The sequence below is a fragment of the Jatropha curcas genome, chromosome 7 (genome assembly GCF_041381405.1).
Source record: "Jatropha curcas cultivar XTBG-Jc1 chromosome 7, XTBG_Jcur_1.0, whole genome shotgun sequence".
In the NCBI taxonomy this organism is placed as follows: Eukaryota; Viridiplantae; Streptophyta; class Magnoliopsida; order Malpighiales; family Euphorbiaceae; genus Jatropha; species Jatropha curcas.
The window spans coordinates 23,447,095-23,465,889 of NC_143157.1; the positions used below are offsets into that span (position 1 = coordinate 23,447,095).

Genomic DNA, 18,795 nt, shown 5'->3' on the forward strand with positions numbered 1-18,795 from the left:
AACTTGTAACATATGGTGGATATAGATGAGTCTCCTTACTATATATCTTATGAGGTATACAGATAAGTTCCGGCCACTATATATATCAATAGCATCAATAGAGGAACAACACTACGAGGCTCTATTGATTAAATATTTACATCTGCAAATCAAACTTATTATTATCGTTTAAACTTCCAAAAATAACTTTAATTATTTAACTGATGAATAAATTAGCCAACTAATAAAAGTGAAAAAACAAAATTAACTAATCTTTTTTTGCTCTTCTCTAGTCGTGTAACCCTAATTTTATTGTTACATGCATTTGGTGCATATGATTCTTCCATATTTATATCCGTATAAAATGGGCAATTCCTTATTCATCATGAAATTACCAATTATTTTCCTCCGTTAATTGCGACTTGTTTGGCACGCAGCCAGCAAAGAAGTCCTACGCCTCTAAACCCCACCCCAACCCAAGCTTTTCAACTTGGAAAACTACTACACGATGACTGACTTCAAGTCTTTCCCAGACTTGATTAGTACTCTCCTAGCTATCGACCCTGTATGTGTGGAAAAGAGTGTTTTTTTGACATTTTCTATTTTTTAGGGAGAGGGAAAATTTGAAATAAAATGGAGATTATATTCTTATATTGTAATTTGGAAAATTATTTTCTAAATTTAGAAAATGAAAAATCTTTTTAAATTACTGCTGTTTTCTAAATTTTAATTTATATTTTCTATATCATTTATTAGTTATGTTCTTCATTTTATTTTAAAATTTAATTAATTTTTCATTTTTATTTTTATTTTTATTTTTTTAAAAAAGAAAACACAATGTTATTAAGCTATAAAATAATTAAATATATATACATATAAAAAAACAAGTTTCATAAATTACAAATTAAATCCTACTATAAAAATTTTAATTCATTGTTCCTCAAACTAAAATATATAAAACTACATATATATTGAATTATTGATGAACATCATATACAAAATTAAAAATTGCCTAAATGCAAATGGACATAAACAGCATCCTCCACTAGCAAAGGCAATTGAACATGAACCCAATCAATTTCTTTCCTAGACTTTCCAACAGAGCGAAATGTCTTGCTCATGGGAATTACATATATTTTCGGAGAATTATATGATTTTTCACTTTCGAATTTACTGTTCTTTTATTTTTCAATCAAATTTTTATCTTTCTCTTTTCAATTAATGAAATAATCGTTTTAATTCTTGAACTTTCATACTTGTATCATGAAGTCTAACTAGACACATGATCATGGTTCATTTCAAATTAGAACCAAATTGGAAGCAAGCCTATCAAAATTGGAATCAAACTATATATGGTCATTCATTTATATTTTTTTTTAAAAAAAATTTCAGTTGTGTTGGACACCTTTGAGCCATTTTTAATTATTGTGCATCAAAAAGTCTATCGCTATGCATATCTAAAGCACATTTATATATAATTTAGATATCGTATCAAAGAAGTCGTAAGCAGAAATGTCCTACTGTCCCAAACTAATTTATGCTCTTTTTTTTATTTTGTTGATAACTAATTTACTATTTTTGTTCTGCAAATTCTCAAATGCATCCGATACTCTTACTTCATCCCAATCAATTGTTGATGGCCAGACCTTAGTTTCAAAAGATGGAAATTATGAGCTTGGTTTCTTCAGTCCTGGTAGTTCCAGGAAGCGTTACTTCGGAATTTGGTACAAAAAGGTCTCAGTTAGAACTGTCGTTTGGGTGGCAAACCAACGCAATGCAATTAACGATTCTTCTAGTTTGCTGACGATAGACAGAACATCTAAAAATCTTGTACTTATCAGCAAGAACAGCCTTGTTTGGTCATCAAACTCTACGAAAGAAGCCCAAAATCCAGTAGCACAGCTCCTGGATTCCGGGAATCTTGTTTTAAGAGATGAAAAGAATGGAAATTCTGGAACATACTTATGGCAGAGCTTTGATTATCCGACTGATACATTACTTGCAGGAATGAAGATTGGAGTGAAATTGAAGCCCCAACGTAGTATGCGTCTTGTATCATGGAAAAACTGGGATGATCCATCACCAGGGGACTTTGTTTGGGACTTACGAGTAGTACATGATATTGTTGAATCAGCTATCTGGAAAGGCTCGGGTATCTTGATGCGATCAGGCCCATGGAATGGCATTTCATTCAGCGGTATACCACAATTAAGGCCTAACCAAGTTTATGATTTCAAGTTTGAGCGTAATGAAGAGGAAGTTTACATTTTATACCACCAAAAAGATGACACTGTAATATACAGGCCTATACTGAACCAAACCAACAATAGACTTGAGTTGCTATTATGGGATAAAACTTCTCAATCTTGGCTTCTGCAGTTTTATTTGCCGTCGGATCACTGTGATTCTTATGGCATTTGTGGTAGATTTGGAATTTGTAAAGCTTCTACAACACCAGATTGTCAATGTTTGAAAGGATTCAGTCCTAAATCGCCAGAGAAATGGTACTCAGCAGATTTTTCTCAAGGGTGTGTCCGTAACAATTCATTGAACTGCAGCAGTGACGGTTTTATCAAATTCCCAGGGTTAAAATTACCAGATATTACAGATACTTGGGCAAATGAAAGCATGAACCTTAATGAATGCAGATCTAAATGCTTCAAGAACTGTTCTTGCACTGCATACACAAGCTATGATATTAGAAATGGAGGCAGCGGTTGTATCATTTGGTTTAGTGATTTGATTGATATCAGAGAAATTGCTTTTGGTGGACAGGATCTATACATTCGGATGTCGGCTTCTGAACTAGGTACAAAATCTTGGTTTTTTATTTTGCTCTTTTGCATGTTTTCAGGTATTTTCTCTGATGTCTTATAGTTTTATTTTCCTTGGTTCCTCCTTTGTATCAAAAGTTGGTTTAGAAGATGTGGGAGGTAATCAGAACAAGAAGATGATGGTGATAATCATCCCTTCTGTTATTGCAACTTCTGGAATTCTAGCAGTCAGCTATTACTACTTCAAAAGCCGGAAGAAACTAAAAGGTAAAAGTAATGCATTTAGCTACTGTGGACTTTTTTTTGGAAAGGTTTAATTTTTAGAAGATGCAAATGACATGTCTTTGCTTTAGAAAAAAATAAAATGCAAGACAAAAATCAAGAATCAGACGAGGAACTGGAGCTGCCATTATTTGACTTTGCCACAATATCACATGCAACCAACAAATTTTCGTTCGGCAATAAGCTGGGACAAGGTGGTTTTGGACCTGTATACAAGGTAGTTAAGCCTATAATCTGTTAGCAAAATGAACGAACATAAAAAACTTCTGTCCCTGAACTTTTAACGGATAATTTTCCTAGGGAATACTATCAGATGGAAAAGAGATTGCTGTTAAGAGGTTATCAAGCAATTCTGGACAAGGATTAATCGAGTTCAAAAATGAAGTTAAATTGATTGCCAAACTTCAGCATCGAAATCTTGTAAAGCTTCATGGTTGTTGCATTAAGGGAGACGAGAGACTTCTGATCTATGACTATATGCCAAACAAAAGTCTAGACTACTTCATTTTTGGTATGAATGCCTCAAATACTAATAAATTCTTTTTTTTTTTTTGTTGTAAATTTTTCTTGCTTGTTTAAATATTTCCCTGAAAATTGAAATCAAATTGAATTGTCAGATCAAAGTAGAGCAAAACTATTAGATTGGTCCAAGCGTTTCAAGATTGTGTGTGGAATTGCTAGGGGGCTTCTCTATCTTCATCAAGATTCAAGATTAAGAATTATACATAGAGATCTTAAACCCAGTAACGTATTACTTGATAATGAGATGAACCCAAAAATTTCAGATTTTGGCATGGCCAGAACTTTTGGAGGAGATCAGACTGAAGGAAACACTAGAAGGGTGGTTGGAACATAGTAAGTATTGTATTCATTTCCAAGTTGATATGATTAATTACTTCCTTGTGATAAATGTGTTTCACTGGTAATTGTTCTGTAGTGGTTATATGGCGCCAGAGTATGCCAGTGATGGGCTATTTTCAGTCAAATCTGATGTTTTTAGCTTCGGTATCCTAATGTTAGAGACAACTACTGGAAAGAGAAGTCGTGGATTTTATCACCCAGACCACAGCGTTAACCTTATTGGATATGTAAGTGTTGTTCAATCCAAAATTTAGAATGAACTTGGAATCAAAAATTTAGAATGAACTTGGAATAGGATTTTATATCTTCTGTTTGGTTCTCGTGAAATCTAATTTTTTTAGATATTGTTATTATTTGAATAACTTTATGTTGGATGGAACTAAAGAGAAGGATAAAAGCCTGAGAATAAAACTTATTTGATTCTAAAATTTGTGTATTAATTTGTCTATCAATAAAAGCTTTTGGTATGTTTCAGGCATGGAGATTGTGGAATGAAGGGAATGTCTTGGAATTGGTGGAATCATTTTTAATGGAGTCTTGCAGTTTATTAGAAGTTAAACGATGCATCCATATCAGCCTCTTATGCGTTCAACAACATGCAGAGGACAGGCCAAGCATGGCAACTGTGGTTTTAATGTTAGGCAGCAAGAATGAACTGCCACAGCCCAAAAAACCTGGTTTTTTGATAGAATCACGTCCGCTAGAAACACAATCTCCATCGAGCAATCCAGGATCATCTTCAAAAAATGAAATTAGCTTATCAGAGTTGCAGGGTCGATAATGGATCATGAAACTGCTATCACTGGTGTTGTTTATCCTTGTCCAAATTTCTTCAGTGTGTTAAACGGCTACTATCTTAGATGCAAATTTGTCTATCATATTACATGCCTTAAGTACACGCCTGTATTGGACTGTGTTCTGCGGGTTAGAAGTTAGTTGATTTTCCTGATTTAAAAAAAAAAATTTTGATTCTAGATCTGATTATTAGTGTATACGAGGTATAAAATGCTTCAAGACGCCAAGAAAATATGATCAAGAGGAGAATTGTAAAATTCCCATGTTTCATTTTCAAAATTTTTGAATTGTGTTTAAGTTAAAATGTCAAATAAAATGTTAGATACTGAGTTGTTTAAAAGATAGTTATTAAACCTTAATCATCCTGACAAGGTAACTCAAAAAACTGAACTCAAAAATTAGGTTAATTTGCTTTTAAACCATTTAAGAAAGATAATTAGATCTAATGCAACTGAGGTTCAATTGGCCGATCTGAATCAATTCAATTGTCTCATCAAGTCATTCATAATTATAATTATTTAATTAATATATACTATAATTAATGCTTTTATGACCTATTAATTAAATTAATGACCCACTCACCCGATTCCTTAGCCGGATTGCTAGTGTGGGAATCGGGTTTAGTAACTATGGTGCAAATACAAATGACCTAGGGCTAACAATTTTGGGCTAAGGCCCCACAAAGATATAAAACGGCTATGTGTTATTATAATTTATTTTAATTTATTTATATTCTAGAGTTACTACTGTTATTATATTATTTTATTTTGTTTCATATCCTTACTAGGCTTTCATATCCTTATTATTTTATTTTAAGAAATGCAAGGTGCAGTTCTTACAAAATAATTGTGTACGTAGAAAATGGGCAACCTTTCTCGATCATGCAATTAATTACTAATTAGTCTCCTGATGAACCTACATTTTATACAGTGACTTGTTTGCAACGTAGCAACAAAGTCCTAATGCCTATCTAGTTCCACACATAAACCACAACTTGCAATAATGTCAGTTTCACGTATTAAGAGTGACCATTATCTCAACATTTATTGGTTATTTTTTATTTCATTTCATTTTATTCTATGTATTAAGTTTCCTTCATGACCAAAAATAAATCTCTTGATTGGCGGCTAGAACCCTTTTGAATTTTCGATTGATTATTTGTATTTATAATAAAAATTCTTTTCATTACATAAAATTATTATTTAATATTTATTAATATATTTGTTTGGATCGAACGAGTGAGAAATTCATATCATTTATAAATTAGTTTCACTAATAAAATTCATTTGTACGTATTATCACTTCGATGAAAATGTCAAAAACAAAACAATAAAGCTTCATAATATTTTGTATAATTTATTTATACCAAATAAGGGGTTAGTGATCAGTAAGATTTTCAATCCTAACATTTTTCCTGAATTCAAACGACAAGTAATTAATTTTGATTACAAATATCTAATCTAGACTTTTCCAAAAAGCGAAATCTCAACTAACTGGCTCATGGGGCATTAAAATTTTTAGACGCAAGAAAAGTCTATATCCTGAAATTCCAAGGACATTGACAAAAAAAAAAATTACATTACATTTTGATATTTCTTTAGGAGAATCATCTGATTTTTATTTTTGTATTCACTGGGAAGCTTATAATAGATCAGAATAACATACTATGGACTATATAATAGAAGTATTTATTTTCTTAATTCACTAAATTGGTGAAAATTATTGTGATCCAAAGTATTCACGTATGATTTTAAACTTCTAAATTTTCTATCCTTTTCTTTTTTAATTAAATTTTAATCTTTCTCGCTTTAATTAATGGAACAATCTTTTTGATCCCTGAATTTTCATATTTTTACCATGCAGACCAAGTGAAAAAACAAATGTAATAATAAAAAATTTGATTGAATTGATATATGAATTGCTTCTTAATTGACATAATAAGAGAATAAGAAAAGAAAACACATTAAAACAGCAAATGGTAACTAGCAAAACAGCCAATGGTATTTTTTTTTCTTTGCTTTCATAAAAGCAGCAAAATATGTTAATTAGCTTTGACCGAGCCTCTGTGTATTTTTCTCCTTGTAAGGAAGTTATTATTTTCCTTTAAGAGTTCTTTTTTTTCCCCTTATTAGTAATTTATTTCGAATGCGTCTACATCCAAATATCGTTATCAGATAGCATTCGTAGCAACTTCTAAGTTATAAAATGCATGAAAATTTAGAGTTTTCACTTGATCAATTAATTCCCGGCGGCTAAATGTATAAGTTTGATACCTAAATTTTGCAAGAAAAACTTAGTAGTGATATGCTCAATTTTTTTATTCATTCATCGATCAAATCCTTAAATTTGCATAATTATATTTATTGAACAGTTTAATTTATAAAATTACATGTATTTAATATTTCAATTTATAAAATTATACTAATTGAATATTTATAAGATACTAAGAAAAATTATGAAAATCATTATTTAATAATTTGTGATTAAAAGATGTATAAAGTGTTCCACTGATTGAATATAATATATTTATTTTACAAATTAAAGTATTCTATTTATAAAATTTGATAAATTGAAGGACTAACTGTCAACTTTAAAGTTAGAGTGCCATTAAAAAAAAAAAAAAATTAGATTTCTATAGCTGAGCCATTCCAATAATGTTACATTATCATATGACATTTGCATGAACCATATTTGGAACATGTCTGAACCATAGCTGAGCCATCTTTTATTACTTTGCTCAAAAAGTCAATCGCTATGCATATCTAAAGCGCATTTATACGTGTGTGTGTATATATATATATATATAATTAGATATCGCATCAAAGAAGCAGTAAGCAGAAATGTCTCACCGTTCCAAGCTAATTTGCGCCCTTTCTTTTATTTTGGTCATAACTAATTTACTATTTTTGTTCTGCAAATTCTCAAATGCAACTGATACTCTTACTTCATCGCAATCAATTGTTGATGGCCAGACCTTAGTTTCAAAAGATGGAATTTTTGAGCTTGGTTTCTTTAGTCCTGGTAGTTCCGGGAAGCGTTACTTGGGAATTTGGTACAAAAAAATTCCAGTTAGAACTGTCGTTTGGGTGGCAAATCGGAGCAATCCAATCAATGATTCTACTTGTTTGCTGATGATAGACAGTACAAGTAAAAATCTTGTTCTTATTAATAGCAACAACGGCGTTGTTTGGTCATCGTCAAACTCAACGAAGGAAGCCCAAAATCCAGTAGTACAGCTCCTGGATTCCGGGAATCTTATCTTAAGAGATGGAAATAATGGAAATTCTGGAATATACTTGTGGCAGAGCTTTGATTATCCAACTGATACATTACTAGCAGGAATGAAGATTGGAGAGAAATTGAAGCCCCAACATAGTATGCGTCTTGTATCATGGAAAAACTGGGATGATCCGTCGCCTGGGGACTTTTTTTGGGACTTAGGAGTAGTACATGATATTGTTGAATCAGCTATCAGGAAAGGCTCCAGTATCTTGTTTCGATCAGGGCCATGGAATGGCGTTACATTTAGTGGTCTACCACAATTTACGCCTAGCCAGGTTGATGATACAAAGTTTGTGCGTAATGAAGAGGAAGTTTACTATTTATTCAACCAAATGAATACCAGTCTAACATACAGGCCTGTACTGAACCAAACCAACAATAGACTTGAGTTCATATTATGGGATCAAACTTCTCAATCTTGGCATCGGCAGTTTTATTTTCCATCCGATCACTGTGATTCTTATGACATTTGTGGTAGCTTTGGAATTTGTAAAACTTCTACAGCACCAGATTGTCACTGTTTGAAAGGATTCAGTCCTAAATCGCCGGAGAACTGGTACTCAAAGGATTTTTCTCAAGGGTGTGTCCGTAACAATTCATTGAACTGCAGCAGTGACGGTTTTATCAAATTCACAGGGTTAAAATTACCAGATATTAGAGATACTTGGGCAAATGAAAGTATGAACCTCAATGAATGCAGAGCTAAATGCTTACAGAACTGTTCATGCACTGCATATTCAAGCTATGATATTAGAAATGGAGGCAACGGTTGTATCATTTGGTTAAATGATTTGATTGATATCAGAGAAATTCCTGTTAATGGACAGGATCTATACATTCGAATGTCTGCTTCTGAATTGGGTAAAATCTTAGTTTTTTATTTTACTTTCAACTCTTTTGCACGTTTTCAGGTATCTTCTGCTATGTATATTTATTTTGATTATCAAAGCCTGTCTTATAGTTTTATTTGACTTGGTTTTTTGTCCCATGAATCAAAAGTTGGTTTAGAAGATGTGGGAGGTAATCAGAACAAGAAGATGTTGGTGATGATAATCATCCCTTCTGTTATTGCAACTTCTGGAATCCTAGCAGTCAGCTATTACTACTTCAAAAGCGGGAAAAAACTAAAAGGTAAAAGTAATGCATTTAGCTACTGTGGACTTTTTTTTGGAAAGGTTTAATTTTTAGAAGATGCAAATGACATCTCTTTGCTTTAGAAAATAATAAAATACAAGACAAAAATCAAGAATCAGACGAGGAACTGGAGCTGCCATTATTTGACTTTGCCACAATATCACATGCAACCAACAAATTTTCGTTCGGCAATAAGCTGGGACAAGGTGGTTTTGGACCTGTATACAAGGTAGTTAAGCCTATAATCTGTTAGCAAAATGAATGTACGAACATAAAAAACTTCTGTCCCTGAACTTTCAACGGATGATTTTCCTAGGGAATACTATCAGATGGAAAAGAGATTGCTGTTAAGAGGTTATCAAGCAATTCTGGACAAGGATTAATCGAGTTCAAAAATGAAGTTAAATTGATTGCGAAGCTTCAGCATCGAAATCTTGTAAAGCTTCATGGTTGTTGCGTTAAGGGAGATGAGAGACTTCTGATCTATGACTACATGCCAAACAAAAGTGTAGACTACTTCATTTTTGGTATGGATGCCTCAAATACCGATAATTCTTTATTTGTTATGAAATTTTATAATCTGTTTTCCCTGTCTCTAAAATGGAACTGAAACTGAATTGCCAGATCAAACTAGAGGAAAACTATTAGATTGGTCCAAGCGTTTCAAGATTGTGTGTGGAATTGCTAGGGGGCTTCTCTATCTTCATCAAGATTCAAGATTAAGAATTATACACAGAGATCTTAAACCAAGTAACGTATTACTTGACAATGAGATGAACCCAAAAATTTCAGATTTTGGCATGGCCAGAACTTTTGGAGGAGACCAGACTGAAGGAAATACCAGAAGGGTGGTTGGCACATAGTAAGTGTTGTATTCATTTCCAAGTTTATATGATTAATTACTTCCTTGTGTGAACGTGTTTCACTGATAATTGTTTTGCAGCGGTTATATGGCGCCAGAGTATGCCAGCGATGGGCTATTTTCAGTTAAATCTGATGTTTTTAGCTTTGGTATCCTGATGCTAGAGATAACAACTGGGAAGAAAAGTCGTGGATTTCATCACCCAGACCATAGTCTTAACCTTATTGGATATGTAAGTTTCGAGGCCATATTTGGTGCACTCCAAAATTTAAAAGTAAACTTAAAATAGGATTGAATGAACTTAATATTCATTTTCATTTTCAATTTTGAAACCTGAGAACTGAACTTATTTGGTCTTAAATTTCATTTTTTTTTTTTTTTTTTTGGTTAAATTGTTTTAAATTTCTTGTATTTGTCAAAAACATAAGTATGTGGTGCATTTCAGACATGGAGATTGTGGAATGAAGGAAATGTATTGGAATTGGTTGAACCATTTTTAATGGAGCCATGCAATTTATCAGAAGTGAAGCGATGCATCCATATCAGCCTCTTATGCGTTCAACAACAGGCAGTGGACAGGCCGAGCATGGCGTCTGTGGTTTTAATGTTAGGCAGTAAGAATGAACTTCCTCAGCCCAAAAAACCTGGTTTTTTTATAGAAACAAGTCCACCTGAAACACCATCACCAGCAAGAAATCGAGTATCATCTTCAACTAATGATATAACCTTATCATTGATTCAGGGCCGATGAAGAATATTATGATTGTTTATCAATAACTTTTGTATTTATCTCTCACTTAATCTGGCAAGTGATATTATTATTAGATGACACTTGAATAACCAGCTAACAAACTTTGAGATTGTCATCCTCAACTAAGATTTGATTTAACTTTTTGTTCCAAGCTAGAGTGAGATCATGAAAAAGGCTCCAAAGCTCTGCCACTAAAACGGTACAGTGACCAATATTAGCTGCATCTGAAAATGTTAGTTGTGCATTGAAATTGCAAAAACTTGTCAGATTTAGTGTATTCTGATATACATACATTAGACCAAATAGCGACTTTGTACAACATATGAAAAAAAAAAAAAATTTAATATTTCTATTTTCTTCAATTATAGGTAATCGTCTATTTGCTATCCAAGTACTTGATACATAATTGATAAGACAGTATTCCTTAAATAAAGGCTCCGAGATATGGATTATTCAAGTTCTTCCAAGCTGATAATAGATTCTGATTAAGACAGCTCTCTCTTGTAACCCTAATTTTATTGTTACATGCATTTGGTGCATATGATTTTTCCATATTTATATCCGTATAAAATGGGCAATTCCTTTTTCATCATGAAATTACCAATTATTTTCCTCCATTAGTTGCGACTTGTTTGGCACGCAGCCAGCAAGGAAGTCCCACGCCTCTGAACCGCACCCAACCCAAGCTATTCAACATTTGTCACATTATTGAAAAACTACTACACGATGACTGACTTCAAGTCTTTCCTAGACTTGATTGGTACTCTCCTAGCTATAGACCCTGTACTTGTGGAAAAGAGTTCTTTTACATTTTCTATTTTTTAAGAAGAGGGAAAATTTGGAAATAAAATGGAGATTTTTTCCAAATTTAGAAAATGAAAAATCTGTTTAAATTACTGCTGCTTTCTAAATTTTAATTTTATATTTTCTATATCATTTATTAGTTATGTTCTTCATTTTATTTTAAAATTTAATTAATTTTTCATTTTTATTTTTATTATTTTTAAAAAGAAAACACAATGTTGTTAAGCTATAAAATAATTAAATATATATACATATAAAAAAACAAGTTTCAGAAATTACAAATTAAAAATTGCTAAATGCAAATGGACATAAACAGCATCCTCCACTAGCAAAAGCAATTGAACATGAACCCAATCAATTTCTTTCCTAGACGTTCCAACAGAACGAAATGTCTTGCTCATGGGAATTACATACATTTTAGGAGAATTATATGATTTTTCACTTTCGAATTTACTGTTCTTTTACAAATTTTTATCTTTCTCTTTCAATTAATGAAATAATCGTTTTAGTTCTTGAACTTTCATACTTTGTATCACGTACGTAGTCTAACTAGACACATGATCATAGTTCATTTCAAATTTGAACCAAATTGGAGCAAGCCTATTAAAAGTGGAATCAAACTATATATATGGTCATTCATTTGTATTTAAAAAAAAAAAAAAAAATTCAGTTGTGTTGGAGATCTTTGAGCCATTTTTAATTATTTTGCATCAAAAAGTCTATCGCTATGCATATCTAAAGCACATTTATATATAATTTAGATCTCGTATCAAAGAAGTCGTAAGCAAAAATGTCCTACTGTCCCAAACTAATATATGTAAGGCGGTTATGAATAATATTTCTCTTGTATAACTTATTGATACAGAGTACTCCTATTTATAATACATTGTAGAGAGAATTTAGGTGTTACAGATATAATACAATGCAAACTATATTTTATCTCTATTAACAGAATACAGCTGGAATAGTTATCCAATACCCTCCCTCAATCGATGTGTGGTTGAACACAGAGATTGCTTCGCAAAAACTGAAAACGTTGTGCTGTCAATCCTTTCGTGAATAAGTCTGCTGTCTGTTCTTTTGACGGAATATGTCTAACACTTAGCTGGCCTGCACTGACTTTTTCTCTAACAAAATGAATATCTAATTCAATATGCTTGGTTCTAGCATGTTGAACTGGATTGGCTGCCATGTATGTTGAACTTATGTTGTCACAAAAAACTTCAGGTCTGTCCTTCAAGGTAACATTTAATTCATGTAACAAATACCGAATCCATGTCAATTCTGCTACACAACTCGCAACTGCTCGATATTCAGCCTCCGCACTTGATCGAGAAACTGTTGCTTGCTTCTTAGAGGACCATGAAATCAAGTTTCTGCCAAAATAAACACAAAAACCAGTTGTGGATCGACGGGTATCATGACATCCTGCCCAATCCGCATCTGAATAAGCTGTTAAACATGGTTCACCTCCTTTATACAATTGTAACCCATAGTTTGATGTTCCTCGAAGATAACGAAGGATTCGTTTTACAACGTGGAAATGCTTTTCACGTGGTGAATGCATATATTGACATACCTGATTGACTGCAAAGATGATATCAGGTCTTGTGAATGTCAAGTACTGCAGCGCACCCACTATGCTGCGATATAGTTGAGGATCCGAACAAAGTGGGCTTTCAATTGAAGAAGTAAGCACATCATTGATTGCCACTGGTGTTGAGAGAGGTTTCGCTGTCTCCATGCCTGACTTCTTTAATAAATCCAAGATGTATTTCGTTTGATGCATAAATAGACCAGAGGAGTTTTTCGTAACTGCAATCCCCAAGAAATAATGCAATGTTCCAAGGTCTGTCATCGCAAATTCATCCTTTAACAAAGCCAAAATCTATTCTAACAATAAACCAGATGAAGCAGTTAGAATAATGTCATCAACGTACAGAAGCAATACTGCCATATCCTCTCCCTTTAGCAAAATAAACATAGAATTATCAGCACGGTTACATTGAAAACCCAATAGTTGAAGATAAGAAGTAAAGCGTTCAAACCACGCTCTCGGTGCCTGTTTTAAGCCATAAAGTGCTTTTCGAAGCTTACAGACATAATCTGGAAATTCTGGATGAACAAACCCACGTGGTTGTTGCATATAAACATCTTCCTTTAACACTCCATGCAAAAACGCATTTTTGACATCTAATTGATGGATCGGCCAGTCCCTCGAAGTTGCCAAAGAGAGCACAGTTCGAATAGTTGTTGGTTTAACAACTGGACTGAAAGTTTCATCATAATCTTGTCCAGCCTTCTGCGCAAAACCTTGAGCCACCAAACGTGCTTTGTATCGCTCTAAACTTCCATCAGATCGAAGCTTGACACGATAAACCCACTTTGACCCAATGATATTACCACTGGTTGGCTTTGGAACAAGTATCCAGGTCTGGTTATTTAACAAGGCATTATACTCTTCTGACATTGCCTTCTTCCATTGTGGATCTTTATTTTCTTGTGTGAAACAAGTTGGCTCAACAAACTGTGTACTCTAAACAGCAGTCATAGAAAATATATTCTTTGGTTTGCGTATACCTGCCTTTGATCATGTCGTCATTGGATGTTGATTAATTTGTGCAGTCGGCCTTTCTTCAACAGTTGCTAGCGGCATTGAATTGGAGGGATTTTTCGCACTTTCTTGTCGATCAGAAGAAGACACTTGTTGCGTGCTAAAATCTGTATCCTGCAGTAACAGAGGTGATGCTGGTTGTGATAACAGAACTGGTGCTGATTTTTCTTTTCTTTGCAATGAAGTTACAGCAGATGGAAAACTTTGTAACGGCAGTCGAAATGGAGTAGTGGTAGAAGATTGATGTTGTTCCATCGCAGCAACAAGCTTTTGATAGGGAAATTCATTCTCATTGAACGTGACATGCCTGGAAACAACGACTTTCTTCGAAACTGGATCATAGCACCTGTAACCCTTATAATTCAAGGGAATTCCCAAGAAAACACAATGAATTGAACGAGGAGCCAATTTATGAGCTGCAGTGGCAGAAACGTTACGAAAACAAGAGCAGCCAAAAACTTTAACATGAGCATATATAGGAGGTGTAGCAAAAAATTTCTCATGCGGAGAGACATAAGCCATAGTACTTGAAGGCAAAATATTATACAAATAAACTGCCATGTGCAATGCTTCAACCCAAAACTGCAGTGGTAAACATGCTTGACTCAACAATGTGCAAACCATATTGATAAGTGTGCGATGCAACCTTTCTACTGCCCCGTTTTGTTGAGGGGTATAAGGACATGAGTATTGAAGTTTTATACCATTTTCCCTTGCAAAATCCTGAAGTAAAGAACTTGTATATTCACCTCCACCGTCACACTGCAAAACCTTAATCACACAATGAAATTGAGTTTTGATAAACATTGTAAAGTCAACAAAAATTTGATAAACATCACTCTTGCGCTTCATTGGAAAAAGCCATACATAACGAGAAAAATTGTCCATAAACGCCACACGGTATTTAAAGCCACTAAAAGACAAGACAGGAGACGTCCAGACATCGGAATGAATTAATGTAAAAGGAGCAGAAGCTCGTACATGAAAATCAGAAAATGGCAGCCTAGTATGCTTACCCAATTGACAAGCATTACAACTTATTTTATTAAAACTAGAAGAATGAAAAATTCTGGACAAAATAGATGAGCTATAATGACCCAAACGACGATGCCATAACACTGGAGAATCTTGAAACGCAACATGACTTGACGAACCAGAAGACGAAGACAACGAAGGAGGAAACTCATAAAGATCACCAAGACTACTACAGCTGAGAAGAGGATTCCGCGTCCGCAGATCCTTCACACAAAAGCCAAAAGGATCAAATTCAACAGTACAATTATTATCACGAGTAAACTTTTTAATAGAAACAAGATTACGAGCAACTGAAGGAACAACCAGAACATTTTTAAGACGAAAATTAGAGGAAGGAGTAGACAACATATAATTACCAACATGAGTAATTGGAAGTGAAGACCCATTACCAAACTTAACAGAATCATGACCATGATAGGATTGAACATTATTAAGAATACCTGGATTGCCAGTCATATGAGAAGTAGCCCCAGTATTGGGTAACCATGGAGTTGGCACAGGTTCTTGAAGATTGAAAGCTGCATATGATTGATTATAACCAGATGGACCTGACTGAGACTGACGCAGAAAGAAGGGACAATCACGGGCTGAATGAGAAAATTCAGAATAGATTTGACACTGAACAGATTGATTCACTTGTTGAGGTATAGTGTGTGAAACTGGCGGTCGTGCTCCAAGAATTCCAGTGTTATAATTTGCTGTATAGTAAGGATTGGAAAATGATTGCTGTGGATAGGATTGTCCTCTTCTTCCTCTACCTCGCCTGCCATGTCCACGATTGTAAGAATCATAAGAATTCTGGTTTTGATTGTATCCTCGACCACCTCTTCCACGACTTGAATTGTTATTATTTGTTGGTGACCGATCGACAGCAACAAGAGCAGTTTGAGAAACAGACGTTGCTGTAGACGAGGCCTGCCTTTTTGTTCGATTCTTTATCCTGAGCTCTTGCAAATATAAAGCAGTCCGAGTTTCAACAAAATTCGGAAGAGGTGTTTTGCTGGTGAGGCTTATAACCACATTCTCATATTCAGTTGGTAATCCTTCAAGAACCTGCATTACCAGATCATCTTCTCCAATTTGATACCCAATAGTACAGAGAGAATCATAAATACTTTTGAGTTTTTGCAAATACTCATCAATCGAAAGAGTGTCCTTAGTAACACTGTAGAATTCTGCCTTTAAATGAAGGAGCTTGGCATGTGCCTGATCTTTAAACAGAGTTTCAATAGAATCCCAGGCTTGCTTCGCTGTAAGTGTGACATTAGGTTGAATAAGACTTCTCAAAATTTCGAATTAACCATAGCTTGGATCCATGAGAGGACAAGAGAGTCAACTTGCTTCCATGACACAAACTCTGGATTACGTATCGAAACACCATCCACAGTAATTTTCTCAGCAGGAGATTGTACAGAACCATCAATATGACCATAGACATTGTACCCTTGAAGCACGGGTACCATAAGTGATCTCCACACCAGATAGTTTGTGAAAGACAGGGTTTCACTAACATAATTTCTGATATTTGAAACAGAAAAGGAAGGATGAGTCATAGAAGGAATAGTAGAAGAAGACGACACACCAGTATTCTGAGTAATGGAAGGAGGTGTTGAGGGAGGAGTGACCATTATGATAGAAAGACACAGAAATTTAGCCTGAAAAACGCAAAGAAAAGACGGAAGTCAGAAAAAAAAAAATTGGAACCCTAAAGCTCTGATACCATGTAAGGCGGTTATGAATAATATTTCTCTTGTATAACTTATTGATACAGAGTACTCCTATTTATAATACATTGTAGAGAGAATTTAGGTGTTACAGATATAATACAATACAAACTATATTTTATCTCTGTTAACAGAATACAGCTGGAATAGTTATCCAATAATATATGCTCTTTCTTTTTTTTTTTTGTTGATACCTAATTTACTATTTTTGTTCTGCAAATTCTCAAATGCATCTGATACTCTTACTTCATCCCAATCAATTGTTGATGGCCAGACCTTAGTTTCAAAAGATGGAAATTATGAGCTTGGTTTCTTCAGTCCTGGTAGTTCCAGGAAGCGTTACTTCGGAATTTGGTACAAAAAGGTCTCAGTTAGAACTATCGTTTGGGTGGCAAACCAACGCAATGCAATTAAGGATTCTTCTAGTTTGCTGACGATAGACAATAAATCTAAAAATCTTGTACTTGTCAGCAAGAACAGCCTTGTTTGGTCATCAAACTCTATGAAAGAAGCCGAAAATCCAGTAGGACAGCTCCTGGATTCCGGGAATCTTGTTTTAAGAGATGAAAAGAATGGAAATTCTGGAACATACTTATGGCAGAGCTTTGATTATCCGACTGATACATTACTTGCAGGAATGAAGCTTGGAGTGAAATTGAAGCCCCAACGTAGTATGCGTCTTGTATCATGGAAAAACTAGGATGTGTGAATACTCAAATTTTGAGGCTCAGGGGAATGTGGAGAATAACATGGGAGATTCATTGGTGCTTCCTAAAGGGACAATTACAAGAAGTCATGCAAAGAGATATGGGGCATTTAACAATTGTTTTGAGGAACTTGAAGGCATTCCTCTTTAAATGGAGGAAAGCACGCCTGCTACAGTGCCGTGCCAATTAGTTTGACTTTTGCTACAGTGCCTGTTTTCCCGGACTGCAAACAGTCCGGCCGGACCGGAGGCCATTTTGGAAATTTACCGGAAGTATGCCAATATGGTACTTGAAACATCCGGGACGTCGCGAGGATCGCGGAACTGGTCTCGGAATTTTTTTCGGAGGTCCGGAGCTCCCGGAAAAGCCTCCGGAGTGTTCAGATAACGAAACCACCAGGCACGGTGGCTCCGGCCACCAGCCCCGACGGCCCAGCCCGCCGGCTCCGGCGGTGGAGCCACCGGTCTCCGGCGGCCCAGACCGCCGAGCCCCGGCGGCCCAACCGCCGAACCCAGCGGCCCGGCCGCCGAAACAGTCCAATTTTGCCTATAAATAGTGGCCCCGGGCCTTCTTTTTCCTCACTCAGTCTGTGTTGACGGACGCTTCTTCTCCCTTACGCTCCTTGCGATTCTTTACTGCTTTCTTGCATTTTAATTTTAGTTTTATTGCGTTCTTGTTGTGATACTTGGTCACTAAATTTAATTAATTAATATTCCCTTAACGAGGAGCTTAACCTGGAGTTAAGAAGTGGCCGTCGATTAAATCAGGTACCTGAACGAAACTCTGCCTATTTAATTTTAGCACTTCATGCATGCTTCTCTTCTACTCCTAATAATTCTATAACTGCATAAATGCACACATGTCATCATTAGGCAGACAAACTGCCTCAATTAAATAAATTTAGGCTGAATGTCCGGTTAATTAATAATCGTGGTATTAAGCCTAGAATCCGACAATATTGGCCAAAAAAAGCCTAGTTAATCAATAACTATGGTGAAATTGCCTTTATTTCGAACAAAGTCCGGCTTAAGTCCAATTAATCAATAATTGTGGCTAAATAGCTTTAATTAATCACGTTCTTTTGGCAATAAAATTGCCTACATTGCAGTTCAATTAATTACTTTTGGCAAACAAATTGCCAATAAGTAAGATTAATTATTCTTTTAGCGACAAATCGCTTAAATTGAATTT

At 34.7% G+C, this 18,795-nt stretch overlaps 2 protein-coding genes across 2 annotated transcripts; both read left to right on the forward strand.

The window, feature by feature from the left end:
- Positions 1–1,271: 1,271 nt before the first annotated feature.
- On the forward strand, positions 1,272–5,031 carry LOC105633221 (G-type lectin S-receptor-like serine/threonine-protein kinase At4g27290). The gene is made up of 7 exons (XM_089723712.1): positions 1,272–2,788; positions 2,892–3,020; positions 3,107–3,252; positions 3,336–3,546; positions 3,653–3,890; positions 3,973–4,123; positions 4,372–5,031. Exons 1-7 carry the CDS (start codon positions 1,492–1,494, stop codon positions 4,675–4,677), a joined length of 2,478 nt encoding a protein of 825 aa, XP_089579838.1. The 5' UTR covers positions 1,272–1,491; the 3' UTR covers positions 4,678–5,031.
- A 2,455-nt stretch (positions 5,032–7,486) lies between these two features.
- LOC105633228 (G-type lectin S-receptor-like serine/threonine-protein kinase At4g27290) lies at positions 7,487–11,005 on the forward strand. The gene is made up of 7 exons (XM_089723711.1): positions 7,487–8,834; positions 8,973–9,104; positions 9,191–9,336; positions 9,424–9,634; positions 9,732–9,969; positions 10,051–10,201; positions 10,415–11,005. Exons 1-7 carry the CDS (start codon positions 7,532–7,534, stop codon positions 10,718–10,720), a joined length of 2,487 nt encoding a protein of 828 aa, XP_089579837.1. The 5' UTR covers positions 7,487–7,531; the 3' UTR covers positions 10,721–11,005.
- Positions 11,006–18,795: the final 7,790 nt, after the last annotated feature.